Genomic DNA, 24,763 nt, shown 5'->3' on the forward strand with positions numbered 1-24,763 from the left:
AGAGCGTGGGCTTGTGCTGGTACTACACTGGGGATGATCACCTGCAGTATAAAGTTCAGGGTAACAGGATCCAAACACATTAGGCTCTAAATGGCTTTTTACAGGTTCACAGAGACATCATCTGTTGTGCAGTGAATTGTCTCTCCCCAAGCTTCCCCAGTGGCACTAGTGGTAAAGAACCCACCTGCCCATGCAGGAGACATAAGAGACCTGGTTTCAGTCCCTGGGTCAGGAAGCTCCCCTGGAGGAGGGCATGGTAACCCATTCCAGTATTTTCGCCTGGAGAATCCCATGGACAGAGAAGAGAGCTACAGTTCAAAGGGCTGCAAAGAGTTGAAAAGGACTGAAGTGACTTAGCATGCACACATACAAAATTCATTTGTTAAAGTCCTATATTCTAGAGCCTCAGAATGTGACCTTGTTTGGAAACAGTATTTTGAAGATGGAATTTAGTTAAGATGAGGTCATCTTAACATCACTGGATAGAGTGGCCCCTTATCCAATATGACTGGTGTCTTTTTTTTTTTTTAAAAAAAAAAAGGAAGTGGGTGGAGTTTGGACACAGCCACACACATAGGGAGAACATCATGTGAAGACGAAGGCAGAGATCAGTGGCAGTGTCCATAAGCCAAGGGACACCACAGATGGCCAGCAAGCCACCAGAAGCTGTGTTACAGGGAAGAACCAATTACAGCTTCATTTGGATCTGTTTCTTTAACCTTTGCTTCCTGCTGCTTTTGTTCACTGAAAGGACACTGCCCATACAAAGTGGCCTGCCTCAGAAAACCCTGCCCCTCTACCTGAATGTTAAACCAAAATGCCTTTGTTCAGGCCCCTGTCCACATATGGGTGGCAGGATGAAAGAAATAAATGCATCCCCTGCCTGAGGATTGCCATTCTAGGAGATATTTGCAAGATTAATGGCCTCTTTATACTTTGTTTCCTCACCCAACCCCCTATCTCTGTTCTGTAAAAGAACCTGGCATCCAAACCCCAATAAGATGGTTATTTTGAGGCATTAGTCTGCCACCTTCTCAGTCAGCTGACTTTCTGAATAAAGTCATATTCCTTGCCTCAATATCTCATCTCTTGGATTTATCCGGCTGTTGTGCAGTGAGCAGAGTGACCTTGGTTCAGTAACAGCTGGGGGAGAGGTCTGGAACAAACTGGTCCTGAGAAGAAGCCAACCCTGTCCACACCTTGATCTCAGACACCCAGCCTCCAGAGCTTTGAGAGAAACCATGCCTGTTGTTTAAGCACCCAGTCTGAGGTTACATGGCCCCAGGACACTCACACACCTTCCAGGGCTGCTCACAGTGGGAGGGCAGAGTGGACAGGTAAGCAGATTTGACACACACTGGCAAGGCCACCTCTGCCATCTACTATAAACATGGACATGTTCCAAACAATGCTCCCCTGTCATCTCATCTTTACAGGAGAATATAACAGCATCCACTCATGAGAAAGCTGTGCAGGTTAATTTGGTTAATATTTGAGAACCACTTAAACTAGTGTATTTAAAGAGGAGATACATTGTTTGGTATGTATACATATAGCTGATTCACTTAACTGTATAGCAGAAACTAACACAACATTTTTTAAATCAGTATACACCAATAAAAATTTTAAAAAATAATAAAGTAAAACACTGAGCTGGAAAAAAATAGTCTTTACTTAATAAGTGATATGTAATACTGTTTTTTATTTTTGTTATTATTAATCTTGCTATGGCTGTAACTTTGTTCCAAACTTTGGAAGATCTTAAGTGAAGATGTTTTCATAGTGGGAAGAGTTATGCAACATGGGAGAACTCATCCTGGCTTCGGGATCCCTCTGTGCCATCAGCATACAACCTGGAACAGAGTGTAGTCCTTCTCTGGGCCTCCTTTCCTTTCACTTTTCCAAAATGTAGGTGTGAAAGCAAACCTCTAGCCCCGACCCCTGTGCTTTCTGAGCCCAAGCAGGCTCAGAGAGGCCCCATGAAGATATGTGGTCAGAATCTGGCATTTGCCAAGGACCCTGTTGATGATGGCATTATCAATACAGTGAACATGTACTTAAGCAAACTCCGAGGACAGGGAAGCCTGGCGTGCGGCAGTCCATGGGGTCAGGGGGTTGCAAAGAGTCAGACATGACTTAGTGACTGAACAACAAGGACCCTACAGCAGATTCTCTTTGGATCTAAATTTTGCAGGAGGAGAAGGGAACGACAGAGGATGAGATGACTGGATGGCATCACTGACTCGATGGACGTGAGTCTCAGTGAACTCCGGGAGTTGGTGATGGACAGGGAGGCCTGGCGTGCTGCGATTCATGGGGTCGCAAAGAGTCGGACATGACTGAGTGACTGATCTGATCTGATCTGATCTGATGTCATCTTGTACATTTTTTAAAAAATGCATAGACCTGGTACTTTCAGATATACTAGATTTGCTGTGTAAAAAAAGTGATCCCTCCTAATTCCACTAAGGTTGGAAGGAATCCCTGAGAAAATGCACACCTTCCTCAAAAGTTAGAAGAATCCTTTCCTATTGGCGCAGGGGATGGGATCAGACAGGAACAACAGGTGAGAGCTAGAGAAAAACACTGAATTCAAGAATTTATATCTGAAAACTTAATGCTCTTTTTTAAGTAGCTGTCAAGATTCTCAGTGATTTCCATATGTAAGTAGAAAAGAGAGAAAACACTTGAAGAGGGAATTTAAACGTGAAATTACAGGGTCAAGAAGCTGACACAAGTCCTTTGTCTCCATCACCATCCCTTCCTGAGATCAAGGTCACCATACGATTTTCCTGGGCATCGTTGATTAAGCAGCACAGTACATAAAATGTAAAGCATGCAATAATAATTCACTTTATATGAAGCAAAAAGTCTTCACTTACCCAAGGGAGGCTGAACCACAGTGAGATTGACAGTTACAGACTCACGGACGTCTAGCCCCTTCATCTCAGCCACACAAGTCACAGTGCCATTGCCCTGGGGTGTCAGAGCAAGGACGCTCACTGCACTTTGAAGGTCCTCAGGCTCCGGGATGGAATAATAGCTCGAATGGCTCACGGGAACCCCTATCTCCCAGGAAAGATCTGGGAGCAGGGTCCAGTTCAGTGCACGGCAAGTCACATTACAAGGCTTATCCTCAATGACTACAAGGCTGCCTCCAGGAATGAGCAACTGCCCCATGACTAAAGGAGAAAAGAGAAATGTTCGAGGGAATGATCACGCCTCTCAGGGCCAGATTTTTCCAAAAATTTTCCTTTAGATCACATTGCATGAGCGCTGTCTTCCCCAGCCCAAATTGACTGTGTCTGTATCCGGAAGCCGTAAGTCAGGTTTGATCTGTGTATTCAGCTTACACCTGTCAGGCTCATGGAAGAAGGGGAGGTGGCTCACCAGAAAACACAGAGTCCAGAGAAAATGAATAAATAAAAAATCAGGATCCAGGGACTTGGGAAGCATACTTAATTCAAACACTCGTGTTCTCTTTCAACACATAATTTTTTTCTATTAGTTTTGATTGCATTTCCTCTTTCTGTTCTATTCCATTTATCTAGAATCCCTATTATATGCATATAGAAACCCTGGGATTCATTCTTCAGGTGGTTATCTATTTATATCTCTATTTAATTGTATTCTTTCACCAAATTCTTGGAAAATTTTAGGGACTTGTCTTTCATCTTCACTGATCATTTATTTTGTTGTTAATTATAACAAATCTGTAGTTCACATCTTTCCATGTTTTTTCATTTTTTCACTTAAGGGTTTGTTTAATTGTCTTAAAGCAATATTCTCTGATTGTTATTACCTTTTGAAAATATCCTTGTTAAATTTCACAGGCAATAAACAATAAGCATTTTCTTAAAAAAAAAAAATCAGGATCCAGGGAAATATAAATTACACGGGAAAGATGAGATAAATGTGCCCACCACAGAGGGCTACAGGATCACTGCAGCAGAGTGGCAAACTTGTCCTGGGCTGCCCTGAAAACCAATGCAAAAAGGGAAAGAACCTTTACATTCTTTTCATTGTAGAGAGAACACATCTCAGAGTTTCATGATGGAAGCAAGTCTCTCCTGGCCTTCTTTGATTCATTTTTCTTTATTTTGGGACAACACATTTTAAAATATAATTTCCTATGATATTGCCTTATAATATTTTTCTAGGTACAAATTAGATACAAATCTAATCTCATCATAGAAATAATTACCTTAAATCCTGTATCAAAATATATTAGATCAATTATTTTAAAGTTTTTAGTAAAGACTCCCTTGCATATGCCAGGGCTCACATTGCAAATAACCCATTTGAAAATAGCACTTGTATGTGCTACTATTACTAACATAACCTGAGGATTGGCCCCGGAAAAGACACAGCCTTAGTGAATTACATAGACATTGAAACATTCAAATTAAAATTTCCTAAAACTCCCTCTCACATTTTATAATGGAAAAAACACTGGACTAAGAATCAAAGAATCTGTTCTGGATCCTGACTTTCCCACAAAATTGTTATCACCTTGGGCAGATCACTGAAATTCTCAGGCTCTCTTTTTACTACCTGGTGAGCAAGAGGCTTTAACTTAGATCAGTGGTTCCCAAACATTTTGGTTTTAATACCTTTCATATTCTTAAAAACCGCTAAGGATGCCAAAGACCTTTGGTTTAGGTGGGGTCTATCTATATTTCCCATATTTGAAATTAGAATTAAATATTTGCTTATTTTCAAACACATATTTTAAAATAACATCAGTAACCCATTACTTGCCAGATGACTCAGAAGATAAAGAATCTGCCTGCAATGCAGAAGGCCCCAGGCTTGATCACTGGGTCAGGAAGATCCCCTGGAGAAGGGAGTGGCTAACCACTCTAGCATTCTTGCCTGGAGAATTCCATGGACAGAGGAGCGTAGGGGACTATAGTCCAAGGGGTCACAAATAGTCGGACACAACTGAGCAACTAACACTTTTGCTGGTTAATATGGATTAACATATTTTTATGAAAAATATATTTAACCCAAAATAAATTAGTAAGAAAAATGACATTGTTTTCTATTTATGCAAATCTCTTTAACATCATGTGGCTGCCTTCAATCTGTTGGCATATATTGCTTTCTTGGATTATATAAAGAAAACATGAAAATCTAACTTCACACAGATATATGGTTGGAGTGGTAAGGAGGCTTTTCAGATAATCATGGCTATTCTTTAATACTACACCAAAACTTGACAAGTAGTGTTTTCTTAAAGTTTAGTTACTCTGTGGAGGGCTTCCCTGGTGGCTCCGATGGTAAAGAATCTGCCTGCAATGCGGGAGACCTGGGTTCAATCCCTGGGTTGGGAAGACCCCCTGGAGAAGGGAATGGCTACCCACTCCAGTATTCTGACCTGGAGAATTCCATGGACAGAGGAACTTGGCTGGCTACAGTCCATGGGGTTGCAAAAGGTCGTACACAAATGAGCGACTTTCACACACGCTATAAACTGAAACCACACAAATAAACTTTTATTCCGTTACATTAAAATTCATTGCTTTAGCTGGCACTTTGAGTGGATCTTTTATCCTTGCATGATTTTGTATCATACATCAGCCACTTGGAAAATGCCGGTCCACTAAATTATGCAGACCTTCCCAGTGTACAGTGGGAAACTCCCTGTACATTCATGACAATGCGTGAGAAAGGCAATAACATCTTAGTATGACTGTGGAAACATGTATTCTCATAAACCACCCTGAAAGAACATGGGAAGACACTGGGGAGTTTCCAGACTAGACTGAATGGAATCAGCTCTGAAAGCCCTTCTTACTCTGAAATGTTAGATTTCCCATTATTTCTTTCTTGGATAGTGTCTTAGAGTAAGTGAAGCACATTAGTTATCTCAAGGATTACTGTAAATATAATGAGAGAGGAACGGATTTGTCCCTCTGCAGGCTGCAGGGGTTTGTGCTTATTCTTTTCATTTCATTCATTGTTTCATGATGGAGATGTTTAAGAAGACAGGAACTGGAGTGGAATACTGCTGCTTTAGTGATTTTGTACGCCAGTCTTAGTGGCCCTCAAAACACCTAAGGTCTAGATTTCAGTGTGTGATTAATTGGTGGATTGGGCAGTAAATAGAAACACTCAATCTGAAGCATTTTCTTTTTCAGTATGTATAGGTGATCCACTTTTTCCCACTCACGGGCTTTCACAAAGGTCATCCAGTGGTGTGAAACACTTTTCACAAGGTGATAGCTAGAACATCCACATAGATTTAGGATGACTCAACATGCAGTTATGTAAGCTCTCTTTATTTTTCTTGTGGATACACGGGAAGGGGAAAAAAACAGTCTTTTGAAGTAAACTGAATGAAGTGCCATTCAGATCATTACAATCAAGATAAATGGATGCAGTTCTGTCTCAATCTGTGGGTTCCTTCCACGCGATCTTGGGGAAGACTGTATCTTCCCTAGATGCTTGTTCTTCCATTTGTGTTAAAAACCAAAGGCTACAGTAATTATCAACATTAAAAAATGCACATTTGCAGTGTTCAGGCAACTTTATAGATTCATAGCTTCCAGCAAGATGCTATAAAACCACATGGATTTAAGAATCTGATATGCCAAAAGCATAGCAACAGCAAGTCATGTCTTTGACCTTGTTTCCTTGATCCAGAGGTATTTCTCCATTTTGCCTGTTTTCTACAGACCTTCAAAGCACCTCTCATATGGCACCTGCTCCCTGGAGCCAACCTAGAATACTTCATTGAGTCTCTCATCTCCCTTCACAACTTGAACCTGACCTTGTCTCCCTCTCATTGCACTGGCCAGCATCTACACTGCACCGCTGTTGTTTATGCCCTTGCATTATCCACTTTGTTGTTGTTGTTCCGTCACTCTATCGTGTCTGACTCTGTGACCCCATGGACTGCAGCACACCAGGCTCCCCTGTCCTTCGCCATCTCCTGGGGTTTGCTCAAACTCATGTCCACTGAGTCAGTGATTCCATCCAACCGTCTCATCCTCTGCCAGCCACCTTCTCCTCCTGCCTTCAATCTTTCCCACCATCAGTGTCTTTTCTAATGAGTCGGCTCTTTGTGTCAGGTGGCCAAAGTACTGGGGCTTCAGCTCCAGCATCAACTCTTTTTTTTTTTTAATATTTATTTGGCTGTGTTGGGTCTTAGTTGCTGCACACAGCATCTTTGTTGCAGCCTGCAGGATCTTTCATGTGGCACACAGATTCTGTAGTTGTGGCAGGCAGACTTAGCTGCTCTGTGGCATGTGGGATTTTAGTTCCCTGACCAGGGATCAAACCCAAGTCCTCTCCTTCACAAGGTGGATTCTTAACCACTGAACCACCAGGGAAGTCCCTATCCACTCTTCTTGAATTCTTGAGGACAGGATTGTGTCTTATTGCACTTACCTTTGAGTCTTCCTTAAATGCCTAATGCAATGGCATGCTCCTATTGGGAACACAATAAATAATAGCAAATGACTACATGGAGATTGCTCTGAATCAGGTGCTGACCTAAAGGTGTTTATATAGACCTACTCTTTTGATCTCACAACTGCCCTGTGATGAGGAAACTGCAGCACAAGGTCACTAAGTAGTATGTTCAAGGTCACACAGTTAGCAATAAAGCTGGAATTTGACCTGGCAGCCAGGCTCCCACGCCTCTGCTGTTAACCCCCAGACTTCTCTGGCCCCCAGCTTCATAGGCAGGAAACTGAAACAGACAGAGCATGGGGGTCTTCAAACCACCCTCAGCCAGTTTTTCATCTGATCCTCAGGGTAAACCTGTGATGTGAGCAGGGGAGCCTTATCTCCACTTTAAAGATAAAGAAATTGAGCCATTCCAGGAGTCTCCAAGGTGGGATGACAACAAAACCAGCACTCATATCTTTGATTCCTTGTCCTGTGCTCTTTCCTTTTACCACAAAGTAATAGAGCAACAATTTCATTGTGCAAACTAGGCCAATAATCCAGGTAGCCTCACACGATCACTTCTTTAGAGAGTATCATTGTACCCTTAATTAAGCCACACAAAATCAAGGACACATAAAAATAAAGATAAAACAATTTGGCTAAATTTAAAAATAAGCAAGTAGAAACAGGTAGACCTGTATCTCCACCAAACATTATCAAACTTGATTTGATAGCAGTGCAAATATAGACCAAATCATCGGAAATTTCTCCTGAACTAACAAATAAATATACATAAGAAAAAATTTCAAAGCCACAATGTAGTCTGTTAAAAGAGATGCTGCCATAGAAATCAGGAACTCTAAAAGCTCCAATACATCTACAAATATTACATAGTTACATTTTCAAGGAATGCAAAATGATTAAACTTTGATAAAGATATTCTGAATCTTTGTAAAGTATCCTTTTATTTTGTTCACTATGTAGCATAATCTTCAGCACCTCAAAATTACCTTTGATGCCACAACTTCCCTATAATGAAAATGAACGATAAAAGGAAAAGTAAGTTGTCCATTGTTATAAATTTTGTTACTGTTTTATTTTCTCTAAGAGACATGGTAGGGTTGAGTGAACACGCACCATTGATTGTAAGACTCACTAGGGGCAGGAAAGAGATTAGGAAAATTCAGCCAGAAAGAGGAAAAAGTTAAAGCATGATTCAAAGTTGATACATGATTTCAGGTAAAGAAACAGAGCCAGGATATGAAAAACTAGGAAAAGGGCAATGATTGTCAACTCTCTCTCTAAGTCAAAGACGAACGACCACAACTGGCCTTAGAATTCCAGGATACACTTCCAGAAAAGCTGTTCAAACTGAAATTGGTCAGATGGGAAAGTGATTAAAAAAAAAAAAAAAAACACCTGTCTTTCATAGCCTTAATAAGAGAAAATGGAAAATAAAGGAATGGAAAGATGGAAGGGGAGGGGAAGAGAAGCAGGAAGAAAGAAAGTAGAAAGACAGTGAGGAAGGGAGGAGAGAAATAAACACATGAGAAAACAACAAACACTAGTTAGTTCAGAGAAATTAGAAGCATAATATCAGCCAAAGGCAAGTCCACACATGGAAGAAGGAAGGCAGGGAAGAAGGGAGAGAGAGGGAGAGATGATAAATAAACAGCAAAATATCCATCAGTTCAGAATAATTCCAAGCATGGTACCAACAGAAGGCTGACCCTAGATGTCCCCACATGACATGAGCTTCAGAAGCTTCTTTGCAACCTGATGTTTTATCCAGAGGACTGCAAGTGCTCCTCATCAGAGTTGCCTGCATACACACCTTGAACAGAAAGGAAGGCGGCTCCATCCCGATTGCTGTTCTGAAGGCTGCATTTGACTTGCCCGGCATCGCTGAGTTGCACGTCATGAATTATCATCTCAGAGATGAAGTTCCCGCCCTCTTGGTAGCTTGCCGAGGTGAAGCGGTCACTGGTGATGATGGTCTCATTAGGTGTCATGCTCAGCACCACTGTGCCTCTCAGAGCCCACATGACGAGCTTCCAGCCCTGGGAGATGGTGCAGTTGAAGCGAGCCTCCGAGCCCTTCAGGGCTGTGACATTCTTGGGACCCTCTATGATTTCACTGCTGGATCCACAGGCTGAAAGACAACCAGGTTTGCAGGTGGTGAGGGGATGACTCTACAGAGGTCAGCTGTACACTGTAGCCCTTCTGTGTACCAGTCGGGACCATCCAATGGCTCAGACTCCATGTCCTGCTGGTCCCAACACCAGGGCTCCCAGTAGATCAGGAGATGCCAGTGGACAGGAAGCCATGGGGACAGGAAACCACAGCCCTCCTTTCACACCCCCAACTCCACAGTCTATGGGAAATCCCAGCAAGATTGGGGATGGGGGGAGCAATGCCCCTCCTCCAGAGGGAACATTCCCTGAAGTATCTGACCCCAGCCTGTCCAGAGAGCCACCACTAGCCCAATTCTGTTACTTCAGGTAAGTTCTTCAGCCTCACTATGAAGTGGGAATTTTCCTCCCATTGAAATGGGGAAGACAGATGATTTCCACCTCTGAGATTTCAAGGCTCAAAGCGGGGAGTGGAAGGAAGTGTCTCTTTGCACAGAGAATGGAAACCCTAGCTTGCCATGATCATGGTCCACCACACCCCCCCAGCACCTTTAGGACAGACCTGTCACTGAGGCAGGTCTTTTCCAAAGATGAGAAGAGACCCATGTGGGAGACACAGAGAGGGAAAATCCATAGAAGGATGTTGGAGAGCAGGATCCCTCAGCAAGAACACTCGAGGGAGGCATTTACAGCCTCATAGAGTCTCACAGCATCTAGTGTCCGGTTTAAAACTCCCACACGTGAGCATGTAGTTCCAGGGCATAAGACTGTGGACTCCGGAGCGAGTCCTGGCCCACTGGGCAAGTTATCACACTTCTCCTTGACCACTCCTCTCACTGTAAACCAGGGGGGGTCACTGGTACTGAAACCCAGAAGGGTGCTGCAGGGTCTCCCCAGGTACAGGTCCTCCCCTCCCCCACCCCCTCCTCCTCCTTGTTTGTAGAAAAGCTTTAGCCTTCTAGGCCTTGCCCAAGTCCCAAAGAACAGATTTAATCAGAGAAGTGAAAACACACACACACGAAAACAGTCAAACAAGACAAAATATTAATAGTTTAGCCATAAAACAAAGTCAAGGACCCTTAGCTCCTCCTCCAGGGCTATTGATCATTTGTTGTTGTCGTTCAGTCACCAAGTCATGTCTGACTCTTTGCCACCCCATGGACTGCAACATGCCAGGCTTCCCTGTCCTTCACTATCTTCTAGAGTGTGCTCAAATTCATGTCCACTGAGTGGGTGATGCCATCCAACCATCTCATCCTCTGTTGCCCCCTTCTCCTCCTGTCCTTAATCTTTCCCAGCATCAGGGTCTTTTCCAATGAGTCGGCTCTTCATGTCAGGTAGCCAGAGTATTGTAACTTCAGCTTCAACAACTTTCCTTCCATTGAATATTCAGTGATTTCCTTTAGGATTGACTGGTTTAATCTCCTTGCAGTCCAAGGAACTCTCAAGAGTCTTCTAGATAATGTTCTGAGCCAAATTCTTGAGTTGTTCTGCAGAGTCCAAAACCCCCACCAGGTGAAAGAAGTTTGCTGCTTGCTGCTCACAAGCACAGAGACCACAGACCAGTTGGAACCAAAAGGCTGATAAAATTGATATCTGAAATACCACCCTGTTTTCTTACCAATCAGAAGAATGTCCATGAGCTGCTCATGTACTCTGTGACCTCCCCGCTTCAACTGCCTTTTAGCCATCAGGGAGTTTGGGTCTTTTGAGCATTAGCTGCCTGTTTGCCTCGTTCAGCACCTGCGATAAATGCTGTATTTTCCTTCACCACAACCTGGTGTCAGCAGTCTGGTTTGGCTATGTGCTGGGCGAGCAGACCCAAGATTGATTTACAGTACCGCAGCAATTAGTTTTAAGAACCAAATGAGACAACCCATGCAAAGCCTTTACAATGACACTCAAGCATTCAGGAAGCAGTCACTATTATGTGACTTGCAAGAAAACCAAGAAAATCATAGAGGAAAGTAAAATTATTTCCTTCACACTTTTCACAGCATTGTACTTTTCCCTCACCAGATGCATTCTGACACTGGCTTTAACTGAAATGACAACTTCTAACTGGCCTTCCCCAGGGAGGGGACCAAGACCACTCTAGCTAACAGGAACTCGGGCAGAATCACTCAACACGGAGTGTGTTCTGCTCCTGAAGAACTCAAGAATCTTTCAGTCATTTAGTTGATTTTCTTATCACCAGGAAAAGCAAGGTGGTGGCCAGAGTTTTCCTAGACTTTCCCATGTATGTAGTAATAATTCAAAGTAGAACTTGCATAGCAACCAAGAGTCTTCGTGATTTCTCATCTTCTGCCTCTAGTGTGTGCTTGTTTGTTTTCCTTTGTTTTTTTGGATGCACTGGTCTTCACTGCTGCAAGCAGGGACTGCTCTTCACTGCGGTGAATTTGCTTCTCGTTGCAGTGGCTTATCTCGTTGCAGAGCACAGGCTTTAGGCACGTGGGCTTTGGTAGTTGCAGCATTGGGACTCAGTAGATGCAGCTCTCAGGCTTAGTTGCTCCGAGGCACATGGGATCTTCCTGGACCAGGGATTGAACCCATGTCCCCCTCATTAGGAGGCAGACTCTCAACCACTGGACCACCGAGAAAACACCCCTCTTATGTTTTAATAGTGAAGAAATGAAGACCAGCAACATCTCGGGATTTGTGAGCACAGGGATGTTGCTGGGACATAAACTCAGTTCTTTGCACTCTGAAGTTTCCCTCTTCCCACTCTTTCCTCTCTGATCTCAGAGTTTATGGCAAACAGAGCCCTGGCAGCCCACACCCTTGGTTTCTTCTCAGCCACGCCTGCCACCATCAGTAAAGACTACATGTTCCTATCACCTTCTGGAACTGTAGGCTCCCCCCTTCCAATCTTACAAGGTCAAGTTGTAAGGAAGATTCTAAAGGAATCTGATTACTGTATGAAAGATTTCTGGGGAGGAACCTCCCTGCCCATCACTCACTGAAGTACCCAAAATGCACTGCAGGGGATGTGCCCACTGCAGGGCCAGGTCCATTGGAGAGGATAGGAGACAGGGACCCAGATGCCTGCGAGGTAGAGTCAAGGAGGGGGCCCCCAGGCTTCAAAGAGGCAGAAATAAAAGAAGATCAAAATTAACTAAACTAATCCCAGATAGGGATAAACATGATCACTATTCTTTATTTTGCCTCTGGGCATAATAAAAAGAGAAAAAGTAAGATCCTAAATAACCACTCAGAGTGGGTCTTCTCCCTTAACCGTGGGCGTATTTCTCTGATCCGAGGATCCCTCTGATATGGGATATTTTTTTTTTAAGGGGGGGAGGGGCGGGGAAAGCCCGAGGAAGGAAAGTCAGAGATTATTCCCCAGGGAAGCCACAGCCACTGTGCCAACTTGGATCTTTCCATGAGCCCTGAATCTCATCTTAGGAAGAAGCACAAAAGAAAAGAAAGGGCCAAATCTATACTGCGAGGAAAGAAAGACTAGACACACTGTCATACTCCATACTACGATAACACCATCCTTCCCCATTCAGACTCAAGTCCGTGCAAGCAGATTGGAAGACAGCCTGTGGGGCTGGCTGTGGGAGGGCAGGGGGTGAGACCCAGGCTCGCCCTGCCAGCATCTCAGTCCAGGCCACTCCAACAGGATTAAGCAAAGCGTCTGAAACCCTGGTCCCATCACTGCCCGGCACCAGGGAGGTTATTCACTCCAAAACCGCGCTTACTCTAAAACCATGCTCACTCCAAAACAGTCTTTAAATTCCCTGCGGACTGCAGGTGGGAATAAGAACGCATGAGGGTCCAGACCTTACTGTGCAGGGAAGCAAGAGTGAGGGAGGGACCTGGGCCAAACGGAGACTTCGCATTTGAACTTGGCCTTTAAGCTAAACAGGAGGCACCGAACCCTAATCACTAGACCCCTCTGACATCATTGCCAGTGATCTTTGCTACCACCACAAACTGACTCCCCCCAGCTCTGCCCTGTGACTCAGAAGCTCTATTTTAGGTGACATGAGGCCCTGAATTCTCACTGCTCTTCACCTGCATCCTATCAGCTGTGGTTTGTGTAACCTGCCCCGCACATGACAAACATGAGAAAATTGTCATCAAACAGTCCCCATCTCGATGCAAAACCTCACCTTCCCCTTTGCTCTTTCAGTTTGTAGAGCAAAGGACCAAACCACAGGCAGAGCCATGGGAACCAACCATCAGTGTCCCCACCCACCTCGCTCGCTGAAGTGACCAGCTCTGGGGGTCACCCAACACCGAGTCCTCCCCTGCCAGAGTTGACCCACTTGTTTGAGGCTTGTCACGTCTACAGCCTTCAACTCCAAATCCAGGGCTCCTGCCCTGCCCCCACCCCGACCCTTTCTCTCCTCCTGCTTTGCAAATCCCGCTCCACCAAGCATCTCCATGTAAATGACTGGCTGCCCCTCAGAATTGAGAAGTTCCCCTTCCAACTAATTGTGTCCTAACTGTGGAGTCCTGCCCCAAGGCCACAGAAGTGGAACCAGAACCAAGGTCACCTCCAAAACTGATTGAACCCTTTTGTAACCATTGCCCAAAACCCCCTTGATCATCACCAACCAGCTCCCTGACCCCACGTTAGGCAAAAGTACCCACCCAGTGCTCACCTATCGTACCCTACTACTCACCTAACACCAACCTTCCAGCAGGAATTTTCTTTGTCTTGAGGTTATAAAAATTGGCTACTAACCCACAAAACTGTTGACTATCCCTGGTCTGTCAAGAGGTCGCCTCACTGTACTCGTGATATCCACATTATCTCTGCTCTTTGTTCTTAATAAACTCGCTCCCTTCTGAAATTGCCTGTGTCTGGAAACTCTTTTCCAACCCATGCTTGAACTGCCACCACACTAACATCTGCAAAACTAAAATCACTCACACAGGAACATGTGGCCAGCTGCCTGGCCCCTTCCAGTCCTCCATGGATAGATCCTGAACATGAGTGCCATTCTTCTACAGTGATTTCTTCTCAGCCCCCTAGGGTAGCAGCTGGTGTCTCCCAAGCATGGGGGGACAGCGGGTCTGCCCAAACCGACCCCTCTAGTCTTCCACTCACCTCTTCTCAAGCTTCCCTCCTGTACCTGTAGACCTCTAACCTGCTCCCATCTGTTATTTAACATTGGAAATGAATAGAAAAGCAGACAGTTAAAAGCAGAAGGGAGGGATTTCCCTGGCAGTCCAGTGGCTAAGACTCAGTCCACCCAATGCAGGGGTCCACCCAGTGCAGGGATCCACCCAATGCAAGGGGCTCAGGTTCAATCCCTGGACAACTTGATCCCACATGACACAACCAAGACATAGCCAAATAAAAAATAATAATAATGATAAATAAATAAAGAGGAAAAAAAGACAGAATGGAGCAAGGTAAATAAAGTGGAGGGGGTGGAAGGGAAGGGCCCTGGTGAGGCAGCTCCAAAGGTGAAAATGGAAGTCAAAGCATATCAAGGCAGGGGACTTGCCTACTGTTCCAGTGGTTGAGACTCTGCCCTCCAATGCAGGGAGTATGGGTTTGATCCCTCGTTGGAGAGCTAAGACCCCACATGAAAGAAAGTGTTAGTCGCTCAGTCGTGTCCGACCCTTTGCAACCCCATGGACTGTAGCCCACCAGGATCCTCTGTCCATAGGGTTCTCCAGGCAAGAATACTAGAGTGGGTTACCATTCCCTTCTCCAGGGGATCTTCCCCACATGGGGATCGAACCCCCGTCTCCTGCATTGTAGTAGATTCTTTACCACCTGAGCAGGGAAGCCCCTAGGATCCCACATCCCTTGCAGCCAAAAAACAAAACATAAAACAGAGGCAATGTTGTAACAAATTCAATAAAGACCTTAAAAACAGTCCACGTCAGAAAGACTTTCAAAAAAAAGAAAACCAAAAGGAGGGTTGGGCCATCAGAAGGAGACTGAGGAGTGAGGAAGGGGTCCGGAGGTGGATCTGAGCTGCCCGCCGCATCCTGCTGACCACAGCAGGGGGTGCCAGCATCACTGTCGCCACCGTCACCCAAGACTGCTCTCCACGTGGCAGCCAGACAGATCTCAACACGCCAATATGATCGGGTACCCTTCCCTACCCCCATCCCAGACTTTGTTTAAAATATTTCCACCCTTTAGAATATAGACCAGATCATCCTTAACATTATCATATCTTAAAACCCTGCTTAGTTTCACATCCATTTCATTTTTCCCCAACTCCACCCTCTGACCACCAGATCATCTTTCATCTATCAAACTTACCAGCTCTTTCTGGCTCCCTTTGCACAGGCAGAGACTGCCTGGAGAGCCAGTCTCATTTACACCTCTGCTCCCAGCCAAGTAGTCTCCCCCTCAGGAAGCCTTCCCAGACCACTTTACACAAGTCAAATTATCCAGAACAGGATTTTGAATCAGTGAAGCACTTGTCACGGCGGTGATTTCGTATTGATTTTTCTATTAGTTGATGTCTAAGCTCTTGGTTAGCAGGGACTCTGCCCGATTTTGCACATCCCTGTGCCTGCAACTAAATGGCACATAAGAGCCCCAAGTGAATATTCACCAAGTGAAGAAACAGGATGGTCAAGTTCTGTATAATCCGCCATGCTGGGTGTAAGGTGGAGAGGAGAGGGCTGGCAGGAGCCCTCTGCGTACACATGGAGGCTGCCCTTAGCTACTCAAAGCTAAGTCTAAAAAAGAAGGAGTCTTTACCCAAAACTTTTCAAGCCTCCTAGGGGGTCAGAATTTTGCAATGGATCCCCACCCACCATGGGGCTCTAGAATTTACCCATAATCCTCACTGGAAGGGTTGACGCTGAAGCTGAAGCTCCAATATTTTGGCCACCTGATGTGAAGAGCCAACTCATTGGAAAAGACCCTGATTCTGGGAAAGATTGAAGGCAAGAGGAGAAGGGGGCTACAGAGGATGAGACGGTTATATAGCATCACTGACTCAATGGACATGAATAAATTAAACTCTGGGAGACAGTGGAGGACAGAGGAGCTTGGCATGCTGTAGTTCATGGGATCGCAAACAGACTCGACTTAGCGACTGAACAACAACTTCTGCCCTCTTGGAATAGCCACACCCAAGCCTCAACCCAAGCCAATCCTGCCTTCAAAACAGAGTGAGTGAGTGAGTGAAGTCGCTCAGTCGTGTCCAACTCTTTGCGACTCCATGGACTGTAGCCTACTAGGCTCCTCTGTCCATGGGATTTTCCAGGCAATAGTACTGGAGTGGATTGCCATTTCCTCCTCCAGGGGATCTCCCCAACCCAGGGATTGAACCCGGGTCTCCCACATTGTAGACAGACGCTTTACCATCTGAGCCACCAGGGTAAATGGCTCAGAAGAATTGTAGATATGGAATTTAACAATTTCCTGCTAAGCCATTGGAAGAGGTTTTTGCCACTGTGACTGAGAAAGTCATGTGGGAGCCATATCCTGGAAATATGGTTGAGCCTGGTTTGCTACTCCCACGAGTCCTTAAGCTCTGCACCCCATGAGTCCCTAAGTTCTGCACAAGCAGAGAAAATGTCTTCTTTCCAGCCTACAGACAAATGCACATCAAGCACCTAAAAAAATGCTTAACACCCTGCACAAGACAGAGGCCGTCCAAACATCCCTGTCCCCAAATACGTGTTAACACCCCAGAGCCAGCTTCCCTTGTCTTAATGTGTAAACACACCCGAAACCAACATTTATGGAATAGTCCTGACTGCACCTCACACACTCTGATCGTCCCTGTACTATTTTATTTCTGTTTTAGTTATGTTTTCACTGCTGTCATAGACAGAGTTTAAAACACAACAACATTATCTAGCCCTCTGAAACAGAGTTTATAGGTGTATATCAAAGTCAAAGCATTAGTCACCCAGTCATGTCTGATTCTTTGCAACCCCATGGACTGAAGCCCCCCATGTGCCTCTGTCCATGGGATTCCCCAGGCAAGAATACTGGATTGGCTAGCCATTTCCTCCTCCAGGGGGGTCTTCCCAACCCAGGGATAGAACCTGGGTCTCCCATATTTCAGGCAGATTCTTTACAGCCTGAGCCACCAGGGAAGCCCATAGGTGTGTTTGGTACAAAGCAAGCAAAATATCTACACAGCTAGAAGTCAGAATAACAGTTTCTCTAGGGAAGGGGTAGGGGAGGGGCTAAAGGAAACATTTGTGAAACGTTCTTGGGCTCCTTGTTGATACACAAAAGTGCTCAGTTTGTAAAATTTCATCAAGCTATACCTTTACGACTTGCACAATTTTCTGTATTCTTCAATACAGCACCTTAAGATCACTGCAGTAAGAATACCCTGAGGAGTTTAGAACTAGCTAGGAAAACATGAAAAACACACCAGAAGCAATGAAATCAGCACAAGACATAGTCAAAAAAAAGCTGAAGTATAAACTGGTTACTTTAAGCACCCCAGGATCTGCACTCTCCATCTATTGCGATGCAGAATCTGACTGGGAGACCCTGGTCTGGGACACCTGGAATTCATTCTGATTGACACCCTGGGAAAGTTCCAGGCTGAGAAGGAGCTGTTGGGAGGACCAGGAGGTCTCACAGGCGATGGGCCCCTTACTCTGTCATTAATGGGAAATAGGATGATTGTCCTGAAAACTGCAAGGTCAGGAAGGCTTCAGAGAGGAAGTGATGCCTGAGTCAGGTCTTCCTTGAAGACCAGGTAGAATCAGAGGAGAAAGTTCAGGCAGGAGAATGTAATGCTCTAACAAGAGCAGTGACTTTGGGAAGGGACCACAGCAAGACTCCCAAGGCGAGGACCCCGCAGTGGAGGATTTGTGGGCTCACAGGCACATGAAGGACCTTTCTGGAGTAGGGCTGGCATGGCAGGCAATGGACCCCTCTGAGTGGTAAATAATCTGCCTGCGATGCAGGGGACTGGGTTCATTGCTTGGGTCAGGAAGATGCCCTGGAGGAGGGAATGGCAACCCCCTCCAGTATTCTTGCCTGGAGACTTCCATGGACAGAGCAGCCTGGTGGGCTACAGTCCCTGGGGTCACAAAGACTCGGGCACAACTGAGCACACGCAGGCACAGGCAGGAGGAAGTGGAGGGAGGACGGGGACCCATTGCGAAGAGCTCAACAAAGAATCTTTGGGCAGCCATGCTCCCCAGTGGCCCACTCCAGGTGCCTTCTGCCCACTCCAGGAGGATACCCCAGAACATCCCACCAAGCTCCGTGGTCCCTACCTGCCAGCACGGCCAGGACCACCAGCACGGCCAGGACGCCTCTCTCGGCAGCTCCCTCCATCTCACATGTTCCTCCTCACCTGGGAAAGCAAAATAGGCAGGTCACAGTTGGTCCCCTTGCAGAGACCCAAGGGGACCCTCCCAGTGCGCATGTGTCCCTGGAGAGATGAATCAGCACTTCTCAGCCTGATCAGCAGGGGCACCAGCCTCATCTGGGAACTTGTCGGTGGTTTGATTACCTGGTGGTGGTGGTTTAGTTACTCAGTCGTGTCCGAGACTTTGCCCCATGGGCTGTAACCCACCATGCTCCTCTATCCGTGGGATTCTCAAGAATACTGGAGTGGGTTGCCATTTCCTTCTCCAGGGGATCTTCCTGGCCCAGGGATCAAACCCACACCTCCTGCCTCGCAGGGAGTCTCCTGCATTGCAGGTGGATTCTTTACTGCTGAGCCACCAAGGAACTTCTTAGAAAAGCAGATTCTCAGGCCTACCCTGGACCTACTGGATTAGGTCTAGGGGGTGAGCAGGAAGAATTCTGCCCAAAGTTAAGCATGGGACCAATTCTGGTACATACTCATGTCTGAGAATCACTGTATTAAGTGATCTTGCTCCCAAGCCCATGCATAAATCATGGAAACACCTACTATGCTCTACAATGACCACAGAATCACTGACTGAGAGGTCTGAGTGTGGGTTTACTGTTATTCCCTTCCATTATATGGATGGGAATGGATGCTCTAATCACTGAGAAAAAACAATCCTACCCACAAGTTTACATTATCAGAATAAAAATAGCAAAATGAAGACCTAGATCATAAGCTTATTAGAAGGTGTTAAGAGGTATGAAGACAAACAGTGGAGAGGAGTGTGTGTGAGGGAGTGTGGGGGATGTGCTGGCTGATGGTTCAGAGGAGAGATCGGAGAAAGGCTCCCAAGAAGGTGTCCCATGAGTAGGGAAGGTGGTGAGGTGACAGGCAGGTGGGTAAGTGCAGAAGGGCCTCCCAGGCTGAACAGCAGGTGCAAAGGCCCTGGGGTGAAACTGTGCCTCTGTGTTTGTTTGCGGAACTACAGAGAGACTCTGGGGCCTGGGCAGAGAATGAAGGTGAGTGGAAGGGGAGCGGTCAGCATAGACCAGGTGAGGCCTTGCTGGCCCCTTGCAGCACAAGGCGGTCTTGTCATGCACATATCTCAGCCCATCCTTTTTTCTGTGATAACCCTCTTGCTCACTCCCTGTCCCCTCATTTTTAGTTTTATTCTTTCCTTCTCCCTGGGACAGGCCTGTCCAAGACTGTCACCAGCACTGCTTGGAGCATTTTAGTCGTCCACTGAATGTATTCTGAATTGTCTCTAGAAACACCTGCTCCTCAGCCCCAGGGAAGGGGCTCTTTATTTCACCCATCCTTAGCACAGTGACCTGACCTGCCAGGAGTTTTCACTCTGGCTTTGGCATCCACACAAATTTCAAACCTCCACTTGGGGGATACAACCCATCCCCCCAAATTGGGGGGCAACAGGTTCCATCAGAGACCCTGCACAGGGTTCTGTGATGAACTGACCCACCCACCCTGGGATCCATCCTGTCTTCTTTTACAGGACGTAGGAGGCAGGCCCCACAACAACGCATAAGCAGAAATACGAGAACTGAAATAGACACAGGTAATAACTGCATCACCTCCACCTGTGAAAGGCGCCACATACAAGCTGCTGAATCAGAGTTGGGGTGGGAAGGATTGAGGACCCCTGGGCCTGTGACCCCCTCTTTACATGGTAGCATGTCACTGGTTGCTCACGAGATCACGAGAAGGAATGTGGGATTTCCCCCTCTTTGTTTTCTGATGACTTTGGAAAGTAAATTTCAGCCTGTGTAGGAAACCATGTCCACTTGTGTGCAATTGTGTCGTGTAAGGGGTCATGGTACCTGTGCAGCAGGAGCATCCCACCTCAGCCTCTTCCATCATCGAAAACAGACTCAGCAAATCCCTGCAAATATGCTTTGATTCCAAGCTTCCGGAGAAGGGCATGGCTACCCACTCCAGTGTTCTTGCCTGGAGAATTCCATGGACAGAGGAGCCTGGCAGGTCTACAATCCCTGGTGGTCCCAGAGTCAGACATGACTGAAGAACTAACACTTTCACTTTCACCAAGCTGTCCAGCAGCTGAACACAAACTAAAATCATAGGCTTCCCAGATTGATCCAAGATCCCAAATTACCAAGCACCAAATAAATCATTTACTAATTTTTTCAAGGTTCGATGAACACAAGTGGACAAGTCAGTTGCTAGGCGAGTCACCTAGAATCTAGGCCAGAGCAGAGGATGGAGGAGAAATTGAGCTGCCGAGTTATAAAAGTCACACATTTTACCAAAAGCAATAAATGTGAAGTGTGGACCCAGCATCACTGAAACTGCAGCAAGAGCTTAAGGTCCACCATGAAGTATTTCTAATCACTGATGGTCAGGGTCACTTGAGCTGCCAACTAGGACCAGATGACAATTCACTTATTCTCTGTGTGACAGAATGAGGCCATTCCTAAAAGCTCAGCATCAGCCCCCTGGCTGGGGTATGGGAACACCCCAAGTGCTACAGGAACCCAGATGTGGATTTGTGAGCAGACCCTATTCAAAGGGTGGGTATAGAGAAGAACTGTCATCAGGTTGATTTCAAGTTGTAACTGAGCTCAGACAAGTCCCTTTAATTAAAGGAAATCTCTGCCAGGTAATTTGCAAGTTCATATCTTGGTGGAGTAATTTGAGATTTCACTTCTTATTCATTTTATTACAGAAGACTTGCATTACCTGCTTTTAGTTGAAGAACTGCAATGTTAAAAGTCTCAAATCTTATTAAACTGCATCAGGACAGGATTTAAATACCAACCACTCTTTACTGCCCAGACAAGGCAGAAACACTGAGCAGACCCATCTGCACCCAGCAAGCTCGTCATCTCAGGAAGGAAATTGTTGAATTTGATCATCTGATTTATTTACCCATAACACACACACACACACCCTTTTGGCTGGGTTCTTAGAAACAGCCTGATACCACAAAATTCAGGGGCTGCAGACATCCTGTCTTTAGGCATCAACATAAATTCTAAACCCCAAAACAAGGAAGACAGTGAGAATTTAAATGCACACAAGGGGCTCTCTGCAAACCTCTGTGCACATACAAAGGCACCAAGGCGCCTCCTCCACCCAGTACCTCAGCTCAGGGTGCCCCCATATTCAGAGGGGCGCTTACTCTGCCAGCCAGATGTGGGGAGTCTTAGAACTTCCAGAGATTTAGAGCAATTTCCCTTCCATCAACCCTCTCACTGGGGAAAGATATGTGTGTATGCTCAGTCACTCAGTCGTGTCCAACTCTTTGCGACCCCATGGACTGGAGCCTGCCAGGTTCCTCTATCTGTGGTATTCTCCAGGCAAGAATATGGGGTGAATTGCCATTTCCTCCTCCAGGGGATCTTCCCAACCAAGGGATCAAACCTGAGTCTGCTGCATCTCCTGCATTGCAGAAGAATTCTTTACTGCTGAGCCACTGGGGAAGACTTGGGGAAGAATAAACGGCATTTAAAGTCTGTCCAATGAATAACAGGCATGCCAGGAATTTTCCAGCGGAGTCTCAGCTTTCAACGCAACCCAAGAACAGCTCCCAATGAAGCTAGAATTGAGAAACAGTCTAAAATTCCTACACTCACAGGGCATCCCGGTGTTTTCATTTTAACTCTGTGGAATTTGGGAAACAGATATGCCTCAGATTGCTCTTTCCCCCAAGGCCAGCTAGCGGGCCTCCAGGAGCTAAGCACCAGCTCCCCGGAGGAAGCCGGTACCTGCGGGGAGTCCACTGGCCACACACCAGGCCCACGGGGTGTCTCACCTGTGGCAGGTGGATCTGGCCCTCAGGCCTTCAGCGAAGGTTCTCGGTCCCCTCTTTCCTGCCTCCGAGCTCTCCCCACACAAACGCAGGAGCAAATCTGTCGGCCACTAGAGAATCTGGACGGTGCTCAGCTGTTACCAGGAAGTGGCTCACGTCACAGGCCGAGCACACAGAGGTGGCCTCCCGCCTCGGGCCCAGAGCAGCAGACTATCAGTTAACCATCAGCCAGCCCGAGGGCCGGTCAGACGGACAACGCCCCGCCTCAGGGCCACGGCTGCCCTTCCACCTGGCCTCCACCCCTGGTTCCCGCCCACGAGCTTTCTCACATCCAGCAGAGCCAGGCCCGAGCCCTCCTGCCCCAGCGGGAGGACAGCAGCCCCTTTCTGCGCATGGTTGTGGATATAGATGTGGACGCGGACCCGGCCGGCCGCCAGCCAGCCTTGCTCCCTGGGCTCTGGCACAGGCTTGGGGCTGGCAAAGCCGGTTCCTGCTCCCAGCCAGGTTCCTCCACGTCCACAAGAACAGGTTCTTTTGTGAAAGAAAAAAAACAAAGTCCTGAGGGTGAAGTCCTCTGGAGTAGAGCCAGCTTTAAAAGTCAAGTCCTGTTTCCCATGGAGGGTTCGCTGGAGAACTGCTAAAAGGTTTTCTACAGACGTCCCAGACCCCAGCCCCTTGGAAGCGAATCAAGGAACTTCGCTTTTCGGAGCACTGATAATTCCTAAAAAAATGTCATCCCCCCAAATCATGAAGCAACATCGTACCAAATTGTCTACTCTCTTACGGTTCTTTCTGAGTTTCTGGCTGCTCTCCATCACCTTCTAATCCAGTCACGGAACTCAGGGCAAAGGTGTGGATCTTATACTGAGAGTAAGACCCTGGAAAGCAATGAATATGGGAGAAACACTGTGCCTTCCAGATGAAGGGATTCGGAACACACCACCCCAAAACATGCCACTTTGGCATAAAGATTATTTTTAAGCTGAAGATTGAGATGCAACAGATGCAAAAAAAAGAAAAAGGGAAAAATAACCTTCTCAGAGCTTTCCTTTTCTGATTGAAAACAGCACCTTCTGGGAAATTAGGTTGCCATAAATTTCTCTCCAGGGTAGGTCTACTCCCAGAAGAGAAAACACAAATGACCTACTCCAAGTCCTGTCTCCAGGGGAGTTTATGATGCTAAGGAAGACAGAAAGACCACTCATGCCTGTGTAGACAAATGTCACCACAAACTTCTTAAATCCCATCTATCCTAAAAAAACTGTGTTTTTTGCCTAAGATGACTTTTCTCAACCGCTTCCTTTCTCCTAGTAAGTTAGCTATGCAAGTCTTTAACCATTCAATGAGACAGTTACCTCCTTTGTTGGCTCCCATATGCATACAAAATAAACATTTCTCCTCTTAATCCAGCTATAGTCAGTTTAATTCACAGGCCTCAGGCTCAGAACCTAAGAGGATAGAGGAAAAGATTTTTTTTTTTTTTGCTTCTCAACCAGGCTTTGGGGCTAGGAGCTGGTCAGAAAAATGGTAAACAAGCAGGTAGACCTGGAGAGTCAATATATTTGTCAAATATCTCACAAATATACACAGGATTAAAGCATCTTATTTAGGAGCTGTGACCCTGAAGGACTGAGATAATTCAAAACTCAAATGATTCCAAGGCAATGAGTCACAGGAACCAAAAAATCAAAGGCCAACATAACTCATTTTGCCCAATGTGCTTTTTTGTTTTCTTGGCTTCATTCCATCCTGACATTTAGAATATCAGTCACCAGGCATCCTTTATATGTGGCATCCAAAAAGAAATGATACAAATGAACTTACTTACAAAACAGAAAGTGATTCACAGACTTAGAGAAATGAACTCATGGTTGCTGGCAGCAGGATGAATGGCAGGAGACCTGGTACCCTGAAGACATTGAAGAGCCTTATGGGACCTGAATGCAAATAGGTGTGGGGTCGGGGGAGGGTGTGGGGGGGTGGCCTTGGATGCAGAGGAGAGGCAGGGTCCAGACCGAGGATTCAGACAAGAGGTTTGTCTTTAACTCTAATACAGAAAGAAACATCAAGAAGAGTGGTGAAAACTTTGAAATGGGGAAAAAAGATTATGGGATTATCTGATTTAATAGGACCTGAGCTGTCTCTGAGCTTCTGGAAACTCTAAGTTTCTTAATTTTATGTGT

At 46.0% G+C, this 24,763-nt stretch overlaps 1 protein-coding gene across 3 annotated transcripts in view; it reads right to left on the reverse strand.

The window, feature by feature from the left end:
• IGSF5 (immunoglobulin superfamily, member 5) overlaps window positions 1–23,064 on the reverse strand; it is a 54,366-nt gene extending 31,302 nt beyond the window's left edge. The window contains exons 1-4 of one of the 3 annotated variants that reach the window (XM_010834945.1): window positions 22,584–23,064; window positions 18,714–18,793; window positions 9,233–9,550; window positions 2,883–3,182 (exon numbers count right to left, since the gene is read on the reverse strand). In XM_010834945.1, coding sequence (XP_010833247.1) covers window positions 2,883–3,182; window positions 9,233–9,550; window positions 18,714–18,774 — 679 coding nt within the window. In that variant the 5' untranslated portion in view covers window positions 18,775–18,793; window positions 22,584–23,064. The remainder of the gene's footprint in view (window positions 1–2,882; window positions 3,183–9,232; window positions 9,551–18,713; window positions 18,794–22,583) is intronic. The other 2 variants (XM_010834946.1, XM_010834947.1) reach the window with 2 other exon arrangements.
• Between the last annotated feature and the right edge of the window lie 1,699 nt (window positions 23,065–24,763).

Source organism: Bison bison, unplaced genomic scaffold (genome assembly GCF_000754665.1).
Source record: "Bison bison bison isolate TAMUID 2011002044 unplaced genomic scaffold, Bison_UMD1.0 scf7180017864037, whole genome shotgun sequence".
NCBI lineage: Eukaryota > Metazoa > Chordata > Mammalia > Artiodactyla > Bovidae > Bison > Bison bison.